The sequence below is a fragment of the Ursus americanus genome, chromosome 31, assembly GCF_024610735.1.
Source record: "Ursus americanus isolate L20-20 chromosome 31, mUrsAme1.1.p, whole genome shotgun sequence".
Lineage (NCBI taxonomy): Eukaryota > Metazoa > Chordata > Mammalia > Carnivora > Ursidae > Ursus > Ursus americanus.
Genome location: NC_142157.1, coordinates 25,810,557 through 25,833,690, shown reverse-complemented (window position 1 = coordinate 25,833,690; position 23,134 = coordinate 25,810,557). Strand labels below are relative to the sequence as shown.

Sequence of the window (23,134 nt, the reverse complement as noted above, 5' to 3'; positions counted from 1 at the left end):
GACCCTTCTGTGTTCAGGCTCTGCCCGGGCAGGACTGGCCCAGCCCTGAGGCTGGGACATCTCCCGCAGTCTCCCTGGGCTCATCTCTCTCTCTCTCCCCCATCTTTTTTTTTTTTTTTTTGCTAAGAATGATACCCCAGTTTTTCATAAAACACTATGCAATGAAGCTTCATTGTCTTCCTGCTGCACCCCTGGATTGCCTCCCCTCCGCCTTTCCTACGGAGCCACCATGGAGGTGCCCCTGACGTGCAGAACGGTAGTAGGGACAGGAACCGTGATCACACCTCTGCCACGTGTCGAGCGTTCCTACCATCTGAGCTCTGTCATGTACTGTTCTGGGAAGCAAATGAAGAACCACCGCAACCCATGTGTTCCAGAAAGGCAAACAGAAGGTCAGGGTACTTAAGGACACATGGCTATGAAGTGCTGGGTCTTCCGTGATGATGTCCCTCTATTTCCCAGAAAGTGGAATAAGCACGGGTCAGCTGGCTCTGGAAAGGGGAAAGCGGGATGCATCTACCAGAATGGCAGGACATGGGACGTTACCAAGGCCCGGGACAGAGACCCTTGGACTAGACAGAGGTTGCTAACAAGAGTCAGAAAAAGGGAACAGAAGAGCCCCTGCAGAAGTCATTTCATTTCTGGGGATCCCCTGTCCCTCAACCCAAGAAATAAACTGACAAGTCTTAAGAGGTTTTTGAGGCTGCCCCAATATAAGGTTCAGTGTTTCGAAGTAGACAAAGTACTGATAAGGCAAAGGGACTCACATTTCTTGAAAACTTCTAAGTGTCCAATACTATGTGGGATCCTCAACACTGCTCTTACTAAACACTGCTTTTCTTAATGCATTTACTACGCCCGCAGGTCAAGCATGTTCTTACTCGATGATTAGATTGTGTGGCCTGATCAGAAAGGATGAATACTTACAATTTGCATTGACATGGTTGGAACTGGAGGGTATTCTGCTAATAAGTGAAATAAGTCAATCAGAGAAAGACAATTATCATATGCTTTCACTCCTATGTGGAATATAGGAAACAGCGCAGAAGATCGTAGGGAAAGGGAGGGAAAACTGAATGGGAACAAATCAGAGAGGGAGACAAACTGTGAGAGACTCTTAACGATGGGAAACAAACTGAAGGTTGCTGTAGGGGCCAAGGGTGGGGGGATGGGGTAACCAGGTGACGGGCATTAAAGAGGGCACATGATGCAATGAGCACTGGGTATTATATACAACTGATGAATTATTGAACACTACATCTGAAACCAATGATGTACTATATGTTGGCTAATTGAATTTAAATTAAAAAGAAAGATTTTGTGGCTTGGTGAGTCTCCCACAATGAAGTCAGCTTTAAACACACTTTGTCCATTTTTTTTCATATTTTCTTTACAGCCTGAAAATCTGTTGTACTACAGTCAAGATGAGGAATCCAAAATAATGATCAGTGACTTCGGATTGTCAAAAATGGAGGGCAAAGGAGATGTGATGTCCACAGCCTGTGGGACCCCAGGCTATGTTGGTAAGCGCGGTGTGTGTGTCCGTGTCCGCTTTGTCCGTCTTCAGCGCCCGAGCCTGGCGCAAGATCACAGCTGCCTCATTCCCCTCGAGGGGAGAATAAAAAGGCTGAGACACATTGGAACAAGTTAGAAGAGAAGCAGTTTCCCCCGAAACCTTGTCATAGTTGGGGAGAAATCCTGTCTAATTTGGGTGTGGGCCTGAGTGGAGGCCTGGAGTAGATTTGGATGAGTTCCCGGGTTCTGATGCCGGAACTGTTGCATACATATCCGTGTTTTCAAGTGATTTACAGCGAGGTAGCGAGATAACGATGAGGTGCAGACACAAGTAGAACATGTAAAATGTTGAGATAGGAGCGGCCAGAAAGAGAATATCGACGGGAGGAATCTGCTTTGTACCTTGATGAAGTCACTCTTGAAGGAGCCAGTCCCGATTGGTAATGGAGAAGCCAAGATTAAAGGCTTTCCTAAAATCAGAACCCCAGATCCAGATCCTTTGTACCAAACATTCAGAATGCAGAAAAGGCTACGGCAGAGCTGAGCACTTGGATGCTAAGAAGCATCTTCTGTCTTCTGGGGACCTGGACAAAGGCCATGGGCGGTGTTGGTGACGTTTTCGAGACTTTGATTTACGTGAATGTATTCACTCATGCAGCAAATGTTTACTAAGGTGCCTACGATGTCCCAGCTGCTGTTCTAGGTCCTGGGGTGAAGGCAGTGCATGAGACACATGGGGCACCTCCCTCAAGGAGCTCACATTTTAGTTGGGAGTGACAGACAACAGACAAAGACGCGAAGAACGGGGTTGTTTAGGCCATGGTAAGCGCTATGAAGAAAATAAAATGGGAATTTGCAATAGAGTGGCAGGGCACTGGGGGGATTAGGATGGCTAAGGGCACAGGAATGACACCAGGGTATTTGCCTGCGTGTGGAGAAGCAGCCAGCCTTGGGACTGTGTGGGGACAGAGTGTTCTAGGCAGAGGCATCAGCTTGGCGCCAAAGCCCTAGGTGGGAAAATCCTGAGGAGAGGGTACAAGCTGGGAATGTCTGAAAGCTGGGGGAAATGGGGTTGGAAAAGACTTTGGAAAACAGAGAACAAGGCTGAATTCTCGTCGTACACACCATGATGGCTTTTCCTAATGAGAACAGGAAGCCCGCCCTGAAAGAGAGGAGGGAATGTTCTATGACAGGCATCATTCCTGTTTGGTTTTACATACAACTGCACAAACTTACCAGGCCAGGCTGAGGAAAGCAAGCCTCATACCTCAGGAGCCTGGGGCCCAGCACATTGTGGGGAACTCCAAGTGAGCTCTGGGGCCTTCTCGGCCCTTCAAGTGCTGGCATAACATGGGTGTTAGGTCACAACTGTCTCATCTTTAAAGGTGCCCGAAGGACAGGAGAGAAGAGCAGGCTGAGGGGAATGGAGGATAACACAAAGGGAAGCAACAGACTCAGGAGGAGAGCGTGTCCCTGGTTGGTATGTGCACTGGACAGAAGGGTGGTGGTGGTTCTGCTCACAGAGAAGCCAGCGCAGCCCAGGCCTGGATGAGATTCATGGCGCCCTGCGCGTTCTCGGTTCTGGGCTGGTGAAGTGATGCAGCGGGACCCGTCTGTACCCAGTCGGGGGGACATGGAATCACAGCTGTGGTGTGAGGTGCACATGGGAACACACGCGTGTGCCCGGGGTGGGGCTCATGGAGGGAGCAGGAGTGTGTGCAATGTGTATGTGGGATTTCTCTAGTTCAGTTCAAGCCGCCAGGCAAGTGGCAAATGAAAATGAATGAGATGTGCTTCTCCTCCTTTCTCTTCAAAGACGTGGAGGAGAAAAGCCTGTTCTAACAGGTGAATCAGAAAATGCGAAGGCCGTTGAGGTCATGGTGTGCGGTCTCCTTGCCAGGCTGGCTCTGCTGTCTGCAGTGTGGTCTGCAGCCCTGACCCCACCCCCCCAACACCTCCCCCCCCACCCCCCCCAACCCCCCAGCCCCCCCAGGCCAAGGAGCTGCTGAGGGCACCGTGCTTGCTCGCCAGCTTCTCCTTGTAGGAAGTTGACTCTCAAGCTGCAGGACAGACGTTCTGACACAAGTGTCCATATTTACATATGCATCATACTCTTCTCCTATTTGGCTCTGATGTTGGAAAGCTCTAGCACTTTCCAAATGGGTTTTTGCTTCTTTGCGCCTTGGCAGAACCCAGGAATGGCACATTCTCTGGGTTTCTAAGCGGGTGTTGTCTGAGTGGTCTGGTTCTGTTTAGATGTCAGATGCTGACCTGTCTGGGAACTGGGAACAATGTATAGATGTGGCCCTTGATATTACTACCCTAAATGGTGGCAAGTGGAGCCATCAAGTAATTCCGTTGTCAGATATGGAATTTTCTTTGAGTGAGGAGGGAGAAGAAGAGCTCTGTGGGAATGTAGGTGTTCTGATCATTCATATTTGTCGAGCACTGAGATGCGTGGGGAGTCCTCTTAGAGCAAGGAAGGGGATACGTTGGGAAGCTCGTAACTTGTAGACCTATACCTTGGGCAATGAGCAGCAGAGTTTGGGCTGTTTCCTCCCCTGCCCTTCCCCCTCCCTCCTGCTCAGGCTTGCACAGCAAACTCCTATTTAGCCATCAAAGCCCACCTTACATATTTCCCCTTTGGGCTGCTTTCCCAACACGCATCCTCTCTTTTGTCATCCTAGTTCTTTTCCTGACCATTTTTTCACCATGGCTCTGACTACATTGCATCAGGGTCCATACGTGTCAGTGCCTTTCCCACTGCACTGTGGGTTTTTCTACAGTGGGGATTATCTTATTCATCTCTGCACAGATGCTTGTTAAATTGATAAAAACCCAAAGTTCATGAAAATTAGCGTTTTTCTCTCTCTCCTCTTCTTCCAGCCATTTAACATGCATTTATTAAATTTCTGTTATGTGCCGTGCTCAGTGGTTTGGTGTTAGGGATATGAATATGTAGGGACGGCTTTTCTGACTTCAAAATGCTCACAGTATTGTGAGAGACAGAGGGCAAACAGGCAAATTGAATAATGTCTGGCAAGTGCTACATTATTCACCACTTAAGGATTATTTATTTAGTGCCTACCTGCTGTTCTAGGTACTGAGGATGCGTCAGTAGAAAGGAAAAGAAAAATAGATAAAAGTCCCTGCCCTCAATCAGGGTGCTTACATTTGAGTGAGACAGAGACAGACTGCATGCAAAGAGCTAAGTCTATTACTTAATATCTTAGATTGGTAAGTGCTATGGAGAAAAATAAAGCAGGAAGGAGAATAGGGTGTGTGTGTGTGTGTGTGTGTGTGTGTGTGTGTGTGTGTGTGTGTGTAGGGGGTTACAATTTTAAATAAAGTAATCAAGGCAGCCCTCAATAAGAGGGTGACAGTGAGGTCAAGATTTGATAGAAGTGAAGATGCTAGCCATATTGTTATTTGGAGGAAGACCATTCCAAGGATGGTGCAAAGGCCCTGAGGCAGGAGTATGCGGGAGCAACAGGAGCGGGGTGAGCAAAGAGGAGAGCAGTAGAAGGTGAAGTCAGAGAAGGATCAGGCAGAGCACGTGGAGACTAGGACTTAGAAATCATTATCAAGACTATGGTTTTAAGGGGCACCTGGGTGGCTCAGTCGTTAAGCATCTGCCTTCGGCTCAGGTCATGATACCAGGGTCCTGGGATCGAGCCCTGCATCGGGCTCCCTGCTCAGCGGGAAGCCTGCTTCTCCCTCTCCCTCTGCTTGTGTTCCCTCTCTTGCTGTGTTTCTCTCTGTCAAATAAATGAAATCTCAAAAAAAAAAAAAAAAAAAAGACTATGGCTTTTACTTATAGCCATGGGAGGGTTCTGAGGCAAGGCATGGCACGATCTGACTTTTACCAGGATCCTTCTAGGAGACAGGCGGGGATTAGGAGAGATGCCAAGGTGCAGGGCCAGGGTGGAAGGAGGGGGGCCAGTTAGAAGGCTCTGAAATTACCCAAGTGAGAAATGATGGAGTCTGGGCTAGGTTGGCAGAGTGGACATGGTGAGAAGTTATCAGATTCTAGATAAAATTTGAAGGTAATGTCATGGAGATTTTCAGGAAGACTAAAAGTAGGATTTGAGAGATACAGAAATCAATGGTAACTCTAAAGTCTTTTTGGCCTGAGCCCCTGGACGGGTGTGGTTTCCCTTACTTGAGATGTAAAAGTCTATGGAAAGAGCAGGTTGCAGAAATATTACCGGGGCTCAGATTTTGATTTGTTCAAGTTTGCAAGGTCAAAAAGGCAGTTGGAACACGAGTCTGGAGTTCTGGGGAGAGATCTGGTCTGCAACAAGATACAGTCAATTCTCATTATGCACAGTAGTGATGATCTATGACATCACCTCGACCTGAACCGGTAAATACTGACCCACTGTTCCCAAGGAAGATACAGGGTGAGGTTCCTCGTGAGCCTCTGGTCCCCGCATTTTCATCTACTGATCAATGCATGACCTTGTTTTATGTGTATTTCTGTTCAGTGACACCTTATTTAATACATAGTCTCGATTCATGAATGTTGAGCTCACGGTCCACAGCCCCATAACTTGTCCCTAAATGAAGCTTCTCTAGCCACATATTTTCTCTATAAGCACATCTCCGCTTCCTTGTGCCGGGAATACTAGAGGGCACTTTGTCACTGCACTTGGGGGCCATTTTAAACCATGAATCTACAAAATGCACAGAAATGTGAAAAACATGACACTAACTAGACCATGAAAATCATACTTGTTTATAGCGTGAGAGTTGAAATAGGAGGGCAGAGTGTCGCCTTGTTTGACCTCAGCTGGGAACGTGTGTCTTGGAAACTCAGCCTGAGCCTCTCTGCTCACGTCCAGAAGTGACCACAAAGGCATGGCAAGTATTGATTTGGGGGCTACAAATTTTAGCAAGTAGGCAAATTTATAAGTACGATACCCGTGTGCCCTGAGGATGGACTGTACTGGGGGGCTGACAGCCTCCAGATGTATTTTGAAGCCATGAACCTGGATAAAATGGCTAAGGGGGGGGGCAGGGAAAGATGGAGGAGAAGAAAGGTCCCAGGGCTGAGTCCTGAAGACCCAGGACTGTGAGGGGGCAGCATGTGAAGCAGGAAGAGAACCAGGGCGCTGTGGTATCTTGGGAAGTGCTTCAGGTTGGACAAAGTACTGTGTCAGTTGCTGCTGTTAACTCAAATAAGATGAAGACTGGGTGTTGACCTTTGGCTTTGGGGGCCCTAAATTATGGATCAGTTGAACGATTAATTGATTAAGTCAGTAGGAGTCCAACAGCTAGTGGGCAGAAAGTGAAGCGGGTCGTTGTAAAGAGGACCCCAGCATGCTGTCAACCCTGGGGCTGGACACCACCACCCCCACCTGCCCCCCACCAGTGGCTTATGTCTGCAAGGTTGGGACACTATTTGGGATCTTGGACAAAGAAGCTACGCCCCATCTCTACTGGGAATTTTCGGTTTGAACACAGTAGAACCCAGCCCCAGTTGGCACTCCCGATTCGGGGGGCTGTGCTGTCCAGGAGCCCAAGCCAGGTGCGGAGGGCTGCTGTCTCCTTTCAGCTCTAGTTCAGACTCCTTCTAGATAGAAATATTGGTTTCGATTGGTGAAGGCTGTTGTTTTATTGTTGTTCTTCTTACTGCTGTTGCCTAAATGACTGTTCAGCTAAACAGTGAATTTTGGCAACATCAAGATTACTTCAGTTTCAATGAGCTCTCTAATAATGAAGAAATAATGAAAAAAAGGGCTGTTCATCCCAAGTATCCCAGTGCACATGGTACCTGAGAAGGCAAAGGGACCTGAGCACCTTGAACTTCACTCTTTACCCTTAACAGCTGTCCAGATATTACATGTCCTTTATAAGGAACCAGGGCACTTGCAGACCATAATGTCACTGATGGTAGGAGACCGCAGGCATCTCAGCATCACCGCGTATGGGGTTCCCACTGCTGGCAGCTCCTAGAGCTCGCTCTAACACCTAGGGCCCTTCCAATGGAGTCTGGCCAGTGGGCGATACAGACCCATATAAGGTAGTGTGTTTGCAGTATGCAGTAACTGACACATTTCAGAAGCAACATTATAAATACAGGTGAGAGGGGGATCAGCAAGGGCTAGAATGAACCAGGGAAAAACTCATGGAAGAGGCATGATTTGAAAGAAGAGTAGAATTCTGGGCCAAGATGGGGAGAGTTACAGACGTGGGTAAGCAGGAGAACAAAGGCCCAGAGTCCCGAACTGCTTCTTGTCAGGTGTGGAAGAAATGAACAGACTCATTTGGCTCAGACAGGGGACTCGGGTAAGCAAGTACTTAGAGATAATTTAGAAGAAAGGATGGGGCAATCTGGTGGCGATCAGCTTCTCAAGGTAACAGGGTAGCCTTCAGTACGGTATTGACCTGAATTTGGAATCCATTTCATTGAGCCAGGTGTACCTTTGCCTTGGTGTCGCCAATAAGGGAAAAGTCGGAGCTAAGAAAGTTAGTAAATTACTTATGTTACTTGCTCTGCTACATTAATGAAAATATCCAAGTGGGCTCTCTTGAATCACTGAATAGAAGCAGTAAGTCAAAACCGGGGATGTACTGTATGGTGACTAACATAATATAATAAAAAATCATTATTTAAAAAAAAAAAAAAGAAGCAGTAAGTCACAGAAAGCACCCATTCTAGTCATGTAATTGATAAACTAAAGATGACACATCGACTCCTCTTGGTAGTGAAAAGCCTGCATTTTTATTTCTTGCTGCATTTTTATTTCGTGATGTTGCTGTTTGTGCACAAATGTGATTTCTCCAATTCTGTGGGTCTCATTCTCCTGATTTCAGAAAGAAAATTAAACAGTTCAGAAAACCTTTAAACCATGGTCTATAGGTTAAGCGACAGAGTGCCTTGCGAGGGGAAGGCAAGCATGTGCCCCTTGCTAGCAGGGTGACTCAGGAATCCCAAACTTCACTTTAGAAAGGGCAAGAAGGCAGGGTGGCAGAGACTTGAATTGCTTCGTGAGGTTTCTGAGCTAAATAAGGTTTTCCTTCTTCATCGAGCCCTACTGACAGATGATCCACCACTGTGCACAGTCCTTCGTCTGGCGTCCACACCAGCAAACACACCGTTTCACTGTGGGATGTTGCTCACTTACATCTGGTCCACCGCTGTGTTTATCAGCAGAACCCCACCATGGTTCTTCACGGGATGCCTGGTTGTCATGTTACTAAAGCTACGGGAAAGGAGTCCTTCTGGTTTCCTTCCGTAACTTACTTGAAGTGCTGCCTGCACGAATCTTTGGTCTAGCTCTCGCTAAAGTAGTTGAAACAAGTTTCATCGTGTTCTCTTGTAAATGGAAATGAAGAAAGGTTGGTCAACATTCTCGGCATATTTTTTGACACAGTGAGAGGAGTGCCCTTAATTCATGAGACCGTGGCATTTTTAGAGCTTGATTTGGGACTTGCAGCTCTGATGAGATCTTGGAAATCCGTCGTTGCAGCCATTGTGGTGTTGGGACAAGGACCTCTGTACTCCGAGCCTCCCAGCCTCTAGTTGGTGGCAGACACAGCACTGGAACTTGAATGCAAGTAGCCCACATATCTCTGCCATTGGTTAGACACGTGAGAAGCCTGAGCCCTTCATTAAATTCTTGGGTTCTCAGTTTCTTGGATGGACCAACTGAACTCCATGATTTTTTCTGGTTCTGCCATCCTTTTTTTCTAGAGACATGTGACTCAGTATCCTTTAAATATATAAATATCCATGTGTCGAGGATATTCATGCCATTTTTTCCCATCCTCATTCAGAACAGATAAGAAAAGAAGAGAATGGGCTGCTATCACCCATTTTTGTCCTTGTCAGCAACATGTCATGGTGATTCCTCTCATGTTTCCCCGTGGGCCCTCTGCTCCTAGCCCTTTGTTCTTACTCTTCTGTGTGGCTATTTCTCCCACAGAGCCTGATTTATTATTTGCTCCCTTAAATATCACAATTTAATATACGGCTATAAGCATCACATCATTCTCATCGTCTCAGACCATTGGTGTTAAAACAGGGTTTATAGAATTCGTAAATGGCCATGCAGGGCGCAGACCAGTAGGCAGAGGACCCAGATAAGAATGTTCTCTTCCCTTCTCTCTCAACAGCTAGTCAGTGACAACCAGCAGCCAGCGTTTTGTCACCCCAGGTGCTGCAAGTAGACCCCATTTGTTAGAGAGAACAGCCCCCTGAGTGGGGAGGCGGCTCCTTCTATTAGTCTGATGGGACAGAAGCTCCTTGTCAGCACGTGGGCAGGGTGCACCCAGCCATGCCTGGGAGGAGCCCCCACTCCACATGCCCAGTCCCCCAACTCACTCTTCACACTGTGCACGCAGCATTTTTCACCCTTCTGCAATTTCTGAATGGCTCCTCTCTACATCATAATGGGACGGAGTGTCATAGTTTCTAAACTGGTTCCACTTTGCTGTGGAGGCGAGGAAGGAAAGAAACCATGTGGCATTTTGGAACTTACTCTTTTTTTTTTTCTTTTAATGATTAAAAACTAAAACATCGGGATGCCTACAAAGGTCCTCATAATCTTTTTTTTTTTTTAAGATTTTATTTATTTTTTCAACAGATAGAGACAGCCAGCGAGAGAGGGAACACAAGCCCGGGGAGTGGGAGAGGAAGAAGCAGGCTCATAGTGGAGGAGCCTGATGTGGGGCTCGATCCCATAACGCCGGGATCACGCCCTGAGCCAAAGGCAGACGCTTAACCGCTGTGCCACCCAGGCGCCCCAAAAGGTCTTCTTAATCTTAACGCAGACCTTGTCAGATTTCAGAAGCAGCCAAGTAGCCATCCTGCTGCCGTCACAAACCCCGGAGGGCAGAGGCTGGATCTTGGGATGACCTTGAAGGGACCACATCACAGCCTTATTTCTTGCCACGTTGCTCTGAATTGCCTCAGAACACTTCCCTCCTCCCTCCCACTGAATTCCAGGTCTCTCCCACATTTTAAAACACCAGCTGCCCTCCCATTTTCCACTCCCTTCCCATTCCTTAGCCTCGCCCCTCCACCCACCGGCCACATTCTGGCTTTGGTAGCATTTGAATGGTAATCCAGCTCCAATCAGAACGGTAATTACAAGCCTGGCCGGTGCTTTCGAGGGGACTTTTCATGCCTGTGGTAACATTCAAGAAGCTCCTAGGAAAATCAAAGCGAGCTGCTGTTTTGGGATGCATTTTTACTCAGTGACAAACCTAAGGGAAGGACAAGAAAGTACGAAGGAACTTGTATCCGCAGAAGGACAGAGCTGTCCCAAGAACACTCGGCTCCTCTGAACAGCCCTGACTTCGGGTGAAAGGCAAACCACAGGCAAAGAATGAGTCCGTATTTCAGCTGTATTTTTATGTGCCAGCCTTCCAGCTGGCAGTCCTCTAAACTTCGGTGAAGAAACCCTGTTTGTGAGGACGCTCACAGTAAAGCCCCTCGTTATCCAGGATTGTTCTTTTTTAATCCCCCCCTCCCCCGCTGCTGGACATTCTACCAACAGAAGGAGTTCTGACTCAACACTGTCAGTCCTGCTCCTTGCAATCAGTTCTTCCCAAGGCCAGATTCCACCGTGAAATGGATGCCTGAATTTTATTTAACTTGATTGGTAGAATTTTATTTATCATCCCTGGACAGGCAGCCACTGGATAAAAATGTCCTGTTTCTTTCACAGTGTGTGAAAGAAATCCTGCTCCCCACTTCTCGGACATGCATTGTCACTGACTCTTTGGGGCTGGATTACGGTTTGATTTAAGGCCCTGTTTACCCTCATCCACCAACAAGGGAGCTATTCCTTCTCACCACCTGTGGAAATTCCTCAAAAACAGGAAGATGGGGATCCAAGTGGCCAGCCCTGGACACAAATCCCTAACTGATTGCCTAACACAAAGGGTCCCATGCAACTCTTCACTTGAGCACAGCTTCTTTTCCACGAAGGCATAACTTTGGGACGAAGTAGGAGGTGCCCTTCAAGACAGGAAACTGAGGCGTAGAAAGTTAACAAATTCTCTGAGATACGCTGGCCCCGGGCCCAGCCTGTAATTCTGTCCTCTGATTCACTGCCACATCTGAGGTAGCAGAGATGACAATGTGACTCTGTGTGTACAATTGCATCATTTTTTAATTATTATTATGTTATGTTAGTCACCATACAGTACTTCTTTAGTTTTTGATGTAGTGTTCCATGATTCCTTATTTGCTCATTACCACACATGCCCTCCTTAATACCCATCACCTGGCTACCCCATCCCTCCCACCCCCTCCCCTCTGAAACTCTCAGTTTGTTTCCTGGAGTCCAGAGTCTCTCATGGTTCATCTTCCCCTCTGATTTCCTCCACTTCATTTTCCCCTTCCTTCTCCTGATGTCCTCCATGCTATTCCTTATGTTCCACTTATGAGTGAAACCATATGATAATTGTCTTTGTCTTCTTGACTTATTTCACTTAGCATAATCCCCTCCAGTTCTATCCATGTCGATGCAAATGGTGGGTATTCTTCCTTTCTGATGGCTGAGTAATATTCCATTGTATATATGGACCACATCTTCTTAATCCAGTCATCTGTTGAAGGACATCTCGGCTCCTTCCACAGTTTGGCTATTGTGGACATTGCTGCTATGAACATTGGGGTGTGTGTGCCCTTCTTTTCACTACATCTGTATCTTTGGGGTAAATACCCAGGGTAGCTCTATTTTTAACTTTGTGAGGAACCTCCATACTGTTTTCCAAAGTGGCTGTACCAACTTGCATTCCCACCAGCAGTGTAAGAGGGATCCCCTTTCTTCACATCCTCTCCAACATTTGTTGTTTCCTGCACTTTTAATTTTTGCCTTTCTAATTGGTGTAAGGTGGTATCTCAATGTGATTTTGATCTGAATTTCCCTGATGGCTAATGATGTTGAACATTTTTTTCATGTCTCTGTTAGCCATTTGTATGTCTTTGGAGATGTGTCTGTTCATGTCTTCTGCCCATTTTTTGACTTGATTATTTGTTTTTTTGGGTGTTGAGTTTGAGAAGTTCTTTATAGATCTTAGATACCAGCCTTTTAGCTGTAATGTCATTTACAAATATCTTCTCCCGTTCCGTGAGTTGCCTCTTAGTTTTGTTGACTGTTTTCTTTGCTGTGCAGAAGCTTTTTATCTTGATGAAGTCCCAAAAGTTCATTTTTGCTTTTGTTTCCCTTGCCTTTGGAGATGTGTCATGAAAGAGATTGCTGTGGCCAATGTCGAAGAGGTTTCTTTCTATGTTCTCCTCTAGGATTTTGATGGATTCCTGTCTCACAATCTCATCATTTTTAAAGTGCTCTGCTAGAGAAGTTCCCTGCTCTCCCTACTTCTCTGTTAGGCTTCTCCCTATAATATGCGATCACATTGCCTAACGTGGCTAGCAGAGTGGAACTTGGATCCAGTCCCCCTGACCCCAGGTACCATGATCCACTTTCATGAGCCATGATAGTTAGGTCTCCACTACCTCTGACCAAGACTGACTCTCACCTCTTAGGGACTATTCTTCCCCATTGTGACATACACGAAGTTCAAGTCAAGGGTCTTTCTCCTTGCCACCTCAGGGAGGTGAGGCCAGCCAGTAAGAGGCACAAATGGACCTTGGACTAGGTCACAGGATGGCAAGTGGCCTGTCTGCTAGCCTCTTCTTGCTGACGTCACAGGCAGGCTGGATGTTTCAGACCCATATTCAAAGATATGCTCATTCAAGGAAAGGTAGAGGGCTGTTAATCTTAGTGTCCGGTCAGCTCTACTCTGTAGGTAAGGGAAATGGCAGGAGTTTTGCAAATGCCAAAGAATTAGGGAAAAAATTAGGATATGCTCTTATTTATAAGTAGTCTTCTGGAACAAATTTTTCTAACCTCCCTGTAAGAAGAACTTATAATTGGTGCCAATGAGAAGAAGAATCGGCTGGAGCAAGGCATCGCACCCTTGCTGCCATGACAGACTGTTCTCATGCCCGTGGCTCTGTCGGCAGTGATGAACAGGCAGTTCCTGGGATGCAGTCTCTAGCAGCATGCCTGGACCGAGAGGGCACTGTAGAAGTATGTTGGTGAATAAGTAAACAGAAGGATCCGTAACTCAACAGAGGGACCAACTGGATAGGAGGCTGGTATAGGGGGTTTGAAGACTCACTCCAACTCAAAGAGTCAAGTCCTCAGACGTGCTCTTCCATCACTCATGGGGCCCAGTTCAGGTCTGATTTCTAATGCACAGGGTAGAAATCTCCCATTAATGAATCATTTCCATTACATAAAGCTAGAATCAAGGCAAAGTACCAAATGATATCAATGATCTGTGCATCCTTAATTCTAAAAAATAATAAAACCTTCATTCCATTTTTGTTCCTGGGGTTCTCTCAACCCTTCCTCCTTACATAATAAGCTATTAGCTCTATCTGTAATTTATTATGTTTATTATTTTCATGAAGCCTCATTAAAGTCCTGAAGGTTGGGCTCTGTGAAAGTACCCATTTTACAGATGAGCAAACTGGAGGCTTAAGAGATCAAATGACTCATTCGAGTCAACAGGTGTCGTAAGTGGGGGATCCCAGATTTCTTTCACTGAAGAGCCAATGTGTCTATTTAAAACTTCTTCATCCAGACAACTAAAGTAGTTTTAAGTTAAAACCTACCTCTAGGCAACCATTTTACATCTTTCTGTCCCATTTAATGATAAAACGAGCCTCTGTACCTTTCCTACTCCTCAGCACTAAACCGATTACTTTATCTTAGAGCACAACACAAGGGCATATTCTCACGACACACTAGCCACAGCCTTTCTTCCCCACCGTTTGACTATTAGAGGTAATTTATCCCTCCTCTGATATTTTGAAGTCTTATTTAGAGTAAGTACAGTATTTTCAGAGTTTTATACAGAGTTACAAATCAACATCTCTCCCATCTGGCCACAATCGTGTCTGGTGTGGTCTGATCGTCTTCCTTAAGAAGGGGGCTGTGGCTGGTGTGACTTCTGTGGCTTGTGTCCACACTCAGCACCTGGGAAAACAGGTGAGCCATGGGGGGCAGGGGTCACATCTGTTTTGTTCACGCCATAAAGCCAGTGCCTGAAACAGAATCCAAGCTATTACACAGTTGAAGAACGCAAGAAACACTGCCTAGGTCCCATGGTTCTGGGCCATAGGATTCTCTTTTCTGGAATTGAGGGCTTCTCCTCCCACCCCAAGCCATCACCTCCTGATGTGTCCCTGTCCTTCACCCACTGGAGGTGGTCAGCTTTGAGGTACTGAGAGCAGTGGTACTCAACTTCCACAGAGGACAAACGGCCTTGCACATGAACTTGGTAACAGGGTGAGATCTTCTCCATCTCCTCTCTCTGCAGAAAGTGCTCTTCAGCACATCCCTGAGAGCACAGGAAAAGGGAAAATTCCTTTTCTGTTTTTTTAGAGCCTGGGGATTGAGTGCCACCCCCATGCCAATAGACAACTGCTCTTCCCACTTCCAGTTAGACTTGGTTAGGCCTTTTTCTTCTCTTTCAGTAAGGAAAATGGGCAATTTAATTGTTTTAAAAACAAGATGAAAGGTTTCTGAAATTTTTTTTCTTCCTTTTTGAAACCTCTGGAGTCCTTCCCTTTACCAGGAACCCTTGCTCTCAACCAAAATAAAACAGCTTGGGTTGTAGGACGTTTCCCACCCAGTGGAATTTTCCAAAGTAGGTTGGTAGTGAGTCTCACAGCAGTAAATTCGATTATTTTACATTTTGAACCAACTGTTTCACTAAAGAGGAGAAAGGCCTCGGGAAGGAGGACCACATCTGTCAGTCCGAAGAGATCTCCAGTAGCTCGGGGATGCTCTGCTAAAGTTTTGTGGGTTTTTTGTTGTTGTTGTTGTTGTTTTTAACTGATGGAATTGAAGTCTATTTTATTGAGAACATGCTGTATATTTTTATTTATTTAATTTATTTATATTATTATGTTATGTTAGTCACCATACTGTACATCATTAGCGTTTGATGTAGTGTTCCATGATTCATTGTTTGTGTATAACCCCCAGTGCTCCATGCAACACGTGCCATCCTTAATACCCATCACTGGGCTAGCCCATCCCCCACCCCCCTCCCCTCTGAAACCCTCAGTTTCCCAGAGTCCGTAGTCTCTCATGGTTCGTCTCCCCCTCTGTTTTCCCCCCTTCATTTTTCCCTTCCTTCTCCTAATGATCTCCCTGCTATTCCTTATTTTCCACAAATAAGTGAAACCATATGATAATTGTCTTTCTCTGCTTGACTTATTTCACTTAGCATAATCTCCTCCAGTTCCGTCCATGTTGGTGCTAATGTTGAGTAATCATCCTTTCTGATGGCTGAGTAATGCTTCATCCTTTATGGGATGAACTTCTGTTTGCTGGAGTAAATGAAACCAGCCAATGGGATGCTGTTTCTGTCAGGGACGGCTAAGAACATAGAATTGTTAACCCCAAGCTCGGAGCAGGAAGGAAGTTCTGAGAGATCACTTAACAGAATATCTTTTCTGCTCTTTAGACCTAAAAGTAGTAATTCTGAAATCCCTTTGAGAAAAGGTTTTACAAGGAGAACGGCACACATGACAATCGGCCACATGCAGAGAATTAGGGCTAATTCTGACTGTTTTATCCCCCAAATTCATGCCAGGAATAGCCATTTGTTAACCACATAGAACGTGCTAAGCCCTAAAAATACAGACCCGAGCGATGCGCCTGTGGTCAGGGGTCATGAAGCCTGGTATTTGACAGTGTGAGTCACGCAGCGCAGAAGAAATACAGAAGGTACGGTAGGAGGTCTAGGAGGCTGGCGTGTTGTGGGATTTTGGTGAGTGGACCTGGGAACTCAACACATGTCACCCAGGCAGAGCTGCACCCACTCAACCACTACCAATCTTGCTCATGTCCTTTTCGGCACCTCCGGGTGGGTCTGTTGCCCCTGACAGCCCCTGACAGCCTCCAGGGACTGGGACTTGAGATGCACTGGAGGAACGCAAGTGCCCTCTTGCCTCGAGTCCTTTCCTCCCATCTAGGCTGTACCAGGAGACTAAGCCCTTTCCTGCTCTGCCTGGGGGGTGGCATTAGAGGCTGCGGTGTCTTTTCATGACAGCTCTTTGTCAAGTGTCAATAATTCCAATTAAGTTATTTCAGTTCAAAGCCTCCCTCTATGAGGAGGTGTGGGGGTGGCGAGAGTCACTGTCACCCTCCCACTACACGTGAAGTGCATGAATTGCGCTGGGTACAGGCAGAAGAGAAAAATGTTTCTCCTTGATGAAGAAGTTCTTCGGCATCTGACAGTGTTGGGGAGGTGGTGGATTTGTGGCGGGCACGGCTCAGAGAACACTTCCCACTTGGCAAGGCCCCCGTCGACCGTGCTCTGGGCCTCCTCCGCCTGGAAGGTCATTTGTTGTCTGAAAGTTTGTAAATTGGATGCTGTGACTTTTTAGAACTACAGCCAAATTCTTGCCAAGAATTATATGGTATAAGATTGATAACGTAATATGAGGGAGCGTGGCTGGTTCTCAAAGTGACACTTGGTCTCTCAAAAGATCAGAGCCGGAAGTGGACTCTCGCAGAGCACAGGCTACGGGCTGAAAGGATCGGGGAGAGAGTAGGAGGGGGGCCAAGAACCAGAAGAATTCAACAGGTTGGCTGAACAAGGGGAGCCAACTGCAGGACCCAGAGGAGAACAGGAAAGAAAATATCCCAGTGGATCCCAGGGGTTCAACATGATTTCATAGTCATAGCAACTTGTCAGGAGGATTTTGAATATTGCCTGAAAATTGATGTTTACCAAGAATCACTATGAGATGAAAAGTAGCTAAAGGGATGTAGTAGGCTTGTTCAAACAGTGACCCAGAGAACATTTGGGTTTTTTTAAAGATTTTATTTATTTATTTATTTATTTATTTATTTATTTATTTATTTATTTAGAGAGAATGCAAGTGGGGGCATGCAGAGGGGTAGTGGGTGAGGGAGAAAATCTAAAGCAGATTCCATGCTGAGCACTGAGCCCAACTCAGGGCTCGATCTCACGACCCTGAGATCATGACCTGAGCTGAAATCCAGAGTCAGGCACTTAACCGACTGTGCCACCCAGGCACCTGGAGACCATTTGGTTTCAAGAATCCAATTAAAAGTGGACTTGGAATCAAGGTCATTAGTGTGTGCTGCCATTATACAGTTTTTAAAATATTTTAGGTTGGTGAGAATATCCTTTCCCAGATCAGTCTGCTTTCTCTCTTTTACTGTGACATTACCCATCCAAGGACTCTCTCCATTTGTCCAACTCTCTCCATTTGTTTCAATTACAGTGAAGAACCTCGCCAGAAGGCCAGTGGTTCACCTGCCAACCATTGGTTAAAAAATGTTTATTGTGCTGTTGTGGACAGAACCTAGATAAGACACAACACCAGAAAGAAGAAATGTTTGGCACAAATACGGAGACTTTTACCCCCAGTATTCCTACCTCGATGTTTGCTTGTTAATCATTTAGAACTTCCCCCCCAACACCCATGCTACTGATCCCGGCATCTTTCTGTCAGTGGCTCCCTTTTGTCAGTCGCAAGACTACAAGCATCTGAGATAGATCCAGATACCTTTTTTTTTAAAGAAAAAAAGTATACTTGATGTTATAAACTCTACCATTTAAACAAAATCTCATGTTTTAAAAATTATATGTGTCATCTGTGGCTTCAAGAGTCTAAACATCTCAAGCAACATCCCAGTTCCATGTCGCATAAACATCAGCCACTTGCTTTTCAAGTGCATGCAGGGCCTTGCACAGTTCTCCAAAACGCAGGATGCTCCGCCAGCCCGAAGGTGAAATGCTGAGTGTGCACGTGCCCCTGGGTATATGGACTTCTGGAGGGACACCATGTTCTTTATTCTTTTGTTTTCTGAATAAGGGATGGTGGCCAGAATTTCCCTCTTTCTAAAAGGCAGGGAAGGAGGGGGAGAAGGAGGAAGAGGATGTTCTTTTAAGGAGCCTTTCCCATGCCCGAAGAGCTGGAGAGCTGAGTCTGGGGAGCTCCAAAGAACACAAGATCAGCTCCTCCTCGGACTGAAACCTGCTTTGCAGGGGGCGTGACTCTTACCCCTCTACACATCCTGGCTCAGGGGGTCGGCTCAATCTTTGCTTATAAACTGTGGAATCAGCTGTTGGAGGTGCCAACCTCTTCCTTCTCAGGGCTCCTTCCCCACATCTGTCGCCATGTCACACCTGGTAGGTGACATGAGCTTACACCCCAAATCTCACCCTGAACTCTGGCTGCCCCCACACCACTGTTTGGCATTCAGTGCCCTGGAGTGGCTCTGTGCTCAGGATATCTGCCATCTGTCCTGCAGGGAAGTGACACTGGGTCAGACGTCGCCAGTGAGCCTTCTGTGCCTCCTTTGAACTTTCCATCAGGCTACATGGATGGCTCTGGAGGCTCAGAATTAAGCTCCTTGCAGATGCCATCACCTCCCACCGTCTGTGCCCTTGTGGCCGCTCAGACCCAAACATCAGCTTGGAGAGAGCATACCTCCCAAATCAGCAGGACATTTACTGTGGTAAACGGCTCCCTTTTGTCAGTCGCCATAATAGAAGTGTCTGGAAAATTTGCTGTCAGCAGTTATAGGAAGAGGAAGTATTGATGCTACCAGCTCTCAATTAACCAAGGGCCACTTCTCCAATTTGTGAGTTCCCTAGCTTTATGGTTCTGTCTCTCCTTTCACTCTTGTGCTGAGGGTGAACGAAGCAAAGAAAGGACATATAGACGTATTTATTTTGCTCTTGATAAAAAAGAAAAAAATTAAGTCTAAATGGAAGTATGGAGGAATGGGGGCTGAAAGTGTAGATTTGGGGGTTATCTGTGGGTTGGATTTCTTATCATAACCGGAAACATTCAGCAAAAGTTTGTATACATCCTTAGTCCTGCTTAGAAAATTTATCATAACGAATATAAGAGGGGATTTCCCTGTTAGTTTTTCTGCAATGGGACTTTTCTTACAGACTAAAGAAGCACTTGCCTTAACAATAAATATATTCCGATGGATGTAACTAGGACAAGGGTGAGATTGACCCGGTTCAAATCCCAGCTGGTCCATATCTCCTGGGTGGCATCAGAAAGAGAACTTCTCGAGGCTCATTTCCCTTAGATCAGGTGCAGAGAATGAACATCACTAGGGTTGCTGAAAGGGTTATAGTAGAAAACATGTATGAATGACCCAGGTCACGGCAGAGGCTTCATTCAGGTTAGTCCCTTGGAGACAAAGTTGGTATGGAGACCGCTTTCTCGCTGGATCACTTTAGGCAGGTTCCTGGACCTGTCAGTCCCTCTTGGTCCTCACCTGCGACTTGGGAGTCGTCATGATAATGATAATTAAGCTCTTCCCCTCCCTCCCCCAGGCCAGTTGGGGTAAGTGAGTTAATGCATCCCAAACACGTAGAACACACAATCCAGCAGACAGCTAGTTTTGCTTTGTCCAGTCTCTTTTCTGGAAAGTCTATGCTGAAGACACATCCGTCAAGTATATTTGGGTGAAAAGGAGATTTTGCTTGTGAAGATGCACTGTTTTTTCTTGTATTTATTTGCTCTTTGCACAGATATGTACGGCAGCCACTGCCAGTCGGGAGACACTGGGTGTGGGTGTCCAGCACAGGGCTCGAACCAGAAGGCCAGGAACAGAAAGCGTGAGAATAGGACAAAATAAGCCAAGACCCCTGGGAAGGTGGACTCTTGGGGTGGAAATGAGGAATTGGGATTAAGGAGCATTTTTGCTGTTTCATGGATGAGCAAATGAAATATTAGTATTGACAGATCAGCTGCCCAAAACTTCGCAGAGTGAGCTGAGAGCAGGCCTAAGGCAGGCTTCCCAGGGACCAGATTTCAGGTCTCAACTCTTCTGGATTGTGAGCTCCATGAAGGTATGAGGAGGAAGCTTCACGTTCACGCCCCCACAACACCCAGGAAGGCCCTACCCCAGGGCCAGAAATGCTTCCCTGAATTAGTTTTAGGTGAAGTCATACCCCAGGCTCCTTGTGGAGTATACCTTTCTCTGACTCAGTCTCGTCTGAACTGTAGTACCTAGCACCTGTTCTGACTGATTGATTGGTTGAACTTTTTTGTTGCAGACAGAAAAAGAGAAGAAAAATCTAAAAAATGTTTTCTGTCTTAGGCATTTAAATTGTCAGGCTTGTGTCTCTCCTTTCTCACTTCACAGCTCCTGAGGTCCTGGCCCAGAAACCGTACAGCAAAGCTGTTGACTGCTGGTCCATTGGGGTGATTGCCTATATTTTGTAAGTATTGCTCACCACCTTGGCTCCTTCCTTCCTTCCTTCCTTCCTTCCTTCCTTCCTTCCTTCCTTCCTTCCTTTTTTTTTTTTTCTTTTTTATTGTGGCGAAATACAGATAACACAAAATTTACCATTTTAGCCATTTTTAAACATCCAGTTCAGTGGCATCAGGCACACTCACAGTGCTGTGCAACCATCACCACCGTCCATCTCCGGAACTTTCTCATCTTCCCAAAGGGAAACTGTCCCCGTTGAGCACTAACTCCCTGAAGTCCCTGGCAGCCACCCTCCTACTTTCTGTCTCCGTGACCTCGACTGCTCTAGGGTCCTCGTGTCAGTGGGATCATACAGTACTTGTCCTTTCATGACTGGCTTTTTCGTTTATCATAATATCCTCGAGATTCATCCGTGTTCTAGCAGGCGCCAGAATTTCCTTCTTTTTAAAGCTGAGTAACTGTCCATTATGTGCATATAATACATTGTGTTTTTCCATTCAGCCAGCAGTGGACACTGGGTGGTTTCCACCTCGTGGCTATTGTGTATAATGGTGTCATGAGCACAGGTGGACAAATGTCTGCTTTTGGGTGCATACTGGAAGTGGGGTTGCTGGATCATATAGTACTTCCATTTAACTTTTTGAGGAATCTCCACACTGTTTTGCAAAGCAGCACCCTCACTTTACATTCACAACAGCAATGCACAAGGGTTCCAGTTTCTCCACACCCTTCCCAACGCTGATTTCCCATGCTTTAGAATAGACACCCTGATCGACGTGAAGTGCTTTCGTCGTGGATGTGATTTGCTTCCTCGTTTTAAAAATTTATTTGTAATGTGTTTGTTTGAGTAGACTTGACACACAGTATTAACATTAGTTTCAGGGGTACAACATAGAGATTTGACGACTCTATAGGTTACGCTGTGCTCACCACAGGCGTAGCTGCCGTCTCTCACCTTCCAGGGCTATTACAGTACCACTGACCATATTCCCTGTGCTACTCCTTTCATCCCCATGACTTATTCATTCCATCATTAGAAGTCTGGACCTCCCACTCCCCTTCGCCCATTTGGCCCATCGCTCACCCCCTTCCATCTGGCAACCATCAGTTTGTTCTCTGTATTTATAGGTCTGATTCTGCTTTTTATTTGTTTATGTATTTATTTGTTTCACTTTTTAGATGCCACATATAAGTGAAATCATAAATTTGTCTTTCTTGGTCTGACTTAATTCACTTAGCATAATACTCTCTGGCTCAATCCATGTTGTTGCAAATGACAAGATCTCATCCTTTTTTATGGCTGAGTAATATTGTGTGTGTGTGTGTGTGTGTGTGTGTGTGTGTGTGTGTGTGTCAATGGACACTTGGGTTGCTTCCGTATCTTGGCTATTATAAATAATGCTGCAATGCATTTCTCTTATGGCTAACAATGTTGAGCATCTTCTCATGTGCCACCTTGACTTTCCTGGGGATACAAACCACTATGAAAGAATTAGGACATCTCCAAAAGAATCAAAATGAGAAGCAATGTGATGAAAACCAAAATTGAGCCTTTAGATTCCCCATTTCTTCTCTGGTGCCTCATCTCCACAACCCAGGAAAGGCCATCATAGGGTTGTTGCAATTATTTCAGGGTGATCAATTTGGGGTTTTATTGTTATTTTGTATTTTGCTTAAGTCCACTGTAGAGTAATTTTTTAATTACAATTTCTTTTTGTGGTGATACTTTCAAATGCTTACTATGGAGCATATTCCTAGGGTAGGTTTGGGCCAACTGGTGTCTGTAATTGATAGGAAATGCATTTCTCCCCGAGGAAGGGAAGGCTTTCTAGCAGATAGAGCCTGCTACAGACAATGAAAGACCATGGGGGATTGTGATCAGAGAAAGGTCTGACAGTATGTGGCATCCTCAGGGACTGCTGGAAATATCCCCCCTGTGTTGGCTTTGTCTCATTATCTGGAAGGCAAGCGGTCTTCCTACAGCATACATTCAACTGGTCAGCTTTTGTAGTTTAGCGTGGATTTAGTTGACAGCTCCTGTAGATTCCTACCATTATCACAGGATTTATCCATTATAATGTCCTTGGCCCCCACAGCCCCCACTTATGGAAATAGGTAAAGGCCAGATTCATCTGAGCTATAAAACTCGCATACTATACTCACATAGTGCTCTCACTTTCGAAGCATGGTAATTGTGTTCTACGGTAGTTTCATCCTTTTTTGTGGGGAGGGGAAGTTACAGACTGTTTGAGAATCTGGTGAATGCCGTGGACCTTCTCCCCTAATAATTCACACACACACACACACACACACACACACACACACACACTTCTGCATACCTCATTAACGAGCTTCCCGGGTAC

At 46.0% G+C, this 23,134-nt stretch overlaps 1 protein-coding gene across 3 annotated transcripts in view; it reads left to right on the top strand.

The window, feature by feature from the left end:
- Positions 1–23,134, top strand: part of CAMK1D (calcium/calmodulin dependent protein kinase ID) — a 413,163-nt gene that overhangs the window by 354,443 nt on the left and 35,586 nt on the right. For all 3 annotated transcript variants that reach the window (XR_015722456.1, XM_045793936.2, XM_045793937.2), the window contains 2 exons: positions 1,397–1,523; positions 20,703–20,778. Coding sequence is in view for 2 of the 3 variants with exons in the window: in XM_045793936.2 (XP_045649892.1) it covers positions 1,397–1,523; positions 20,703–20,778 (203 nt within the window). In the remaining variant the exon portion in view is untranslated. The remainder of the gene's footprint in view (positions 1–1,396; positions 1,524–20,702; positions 20,779–23,134) is intronic.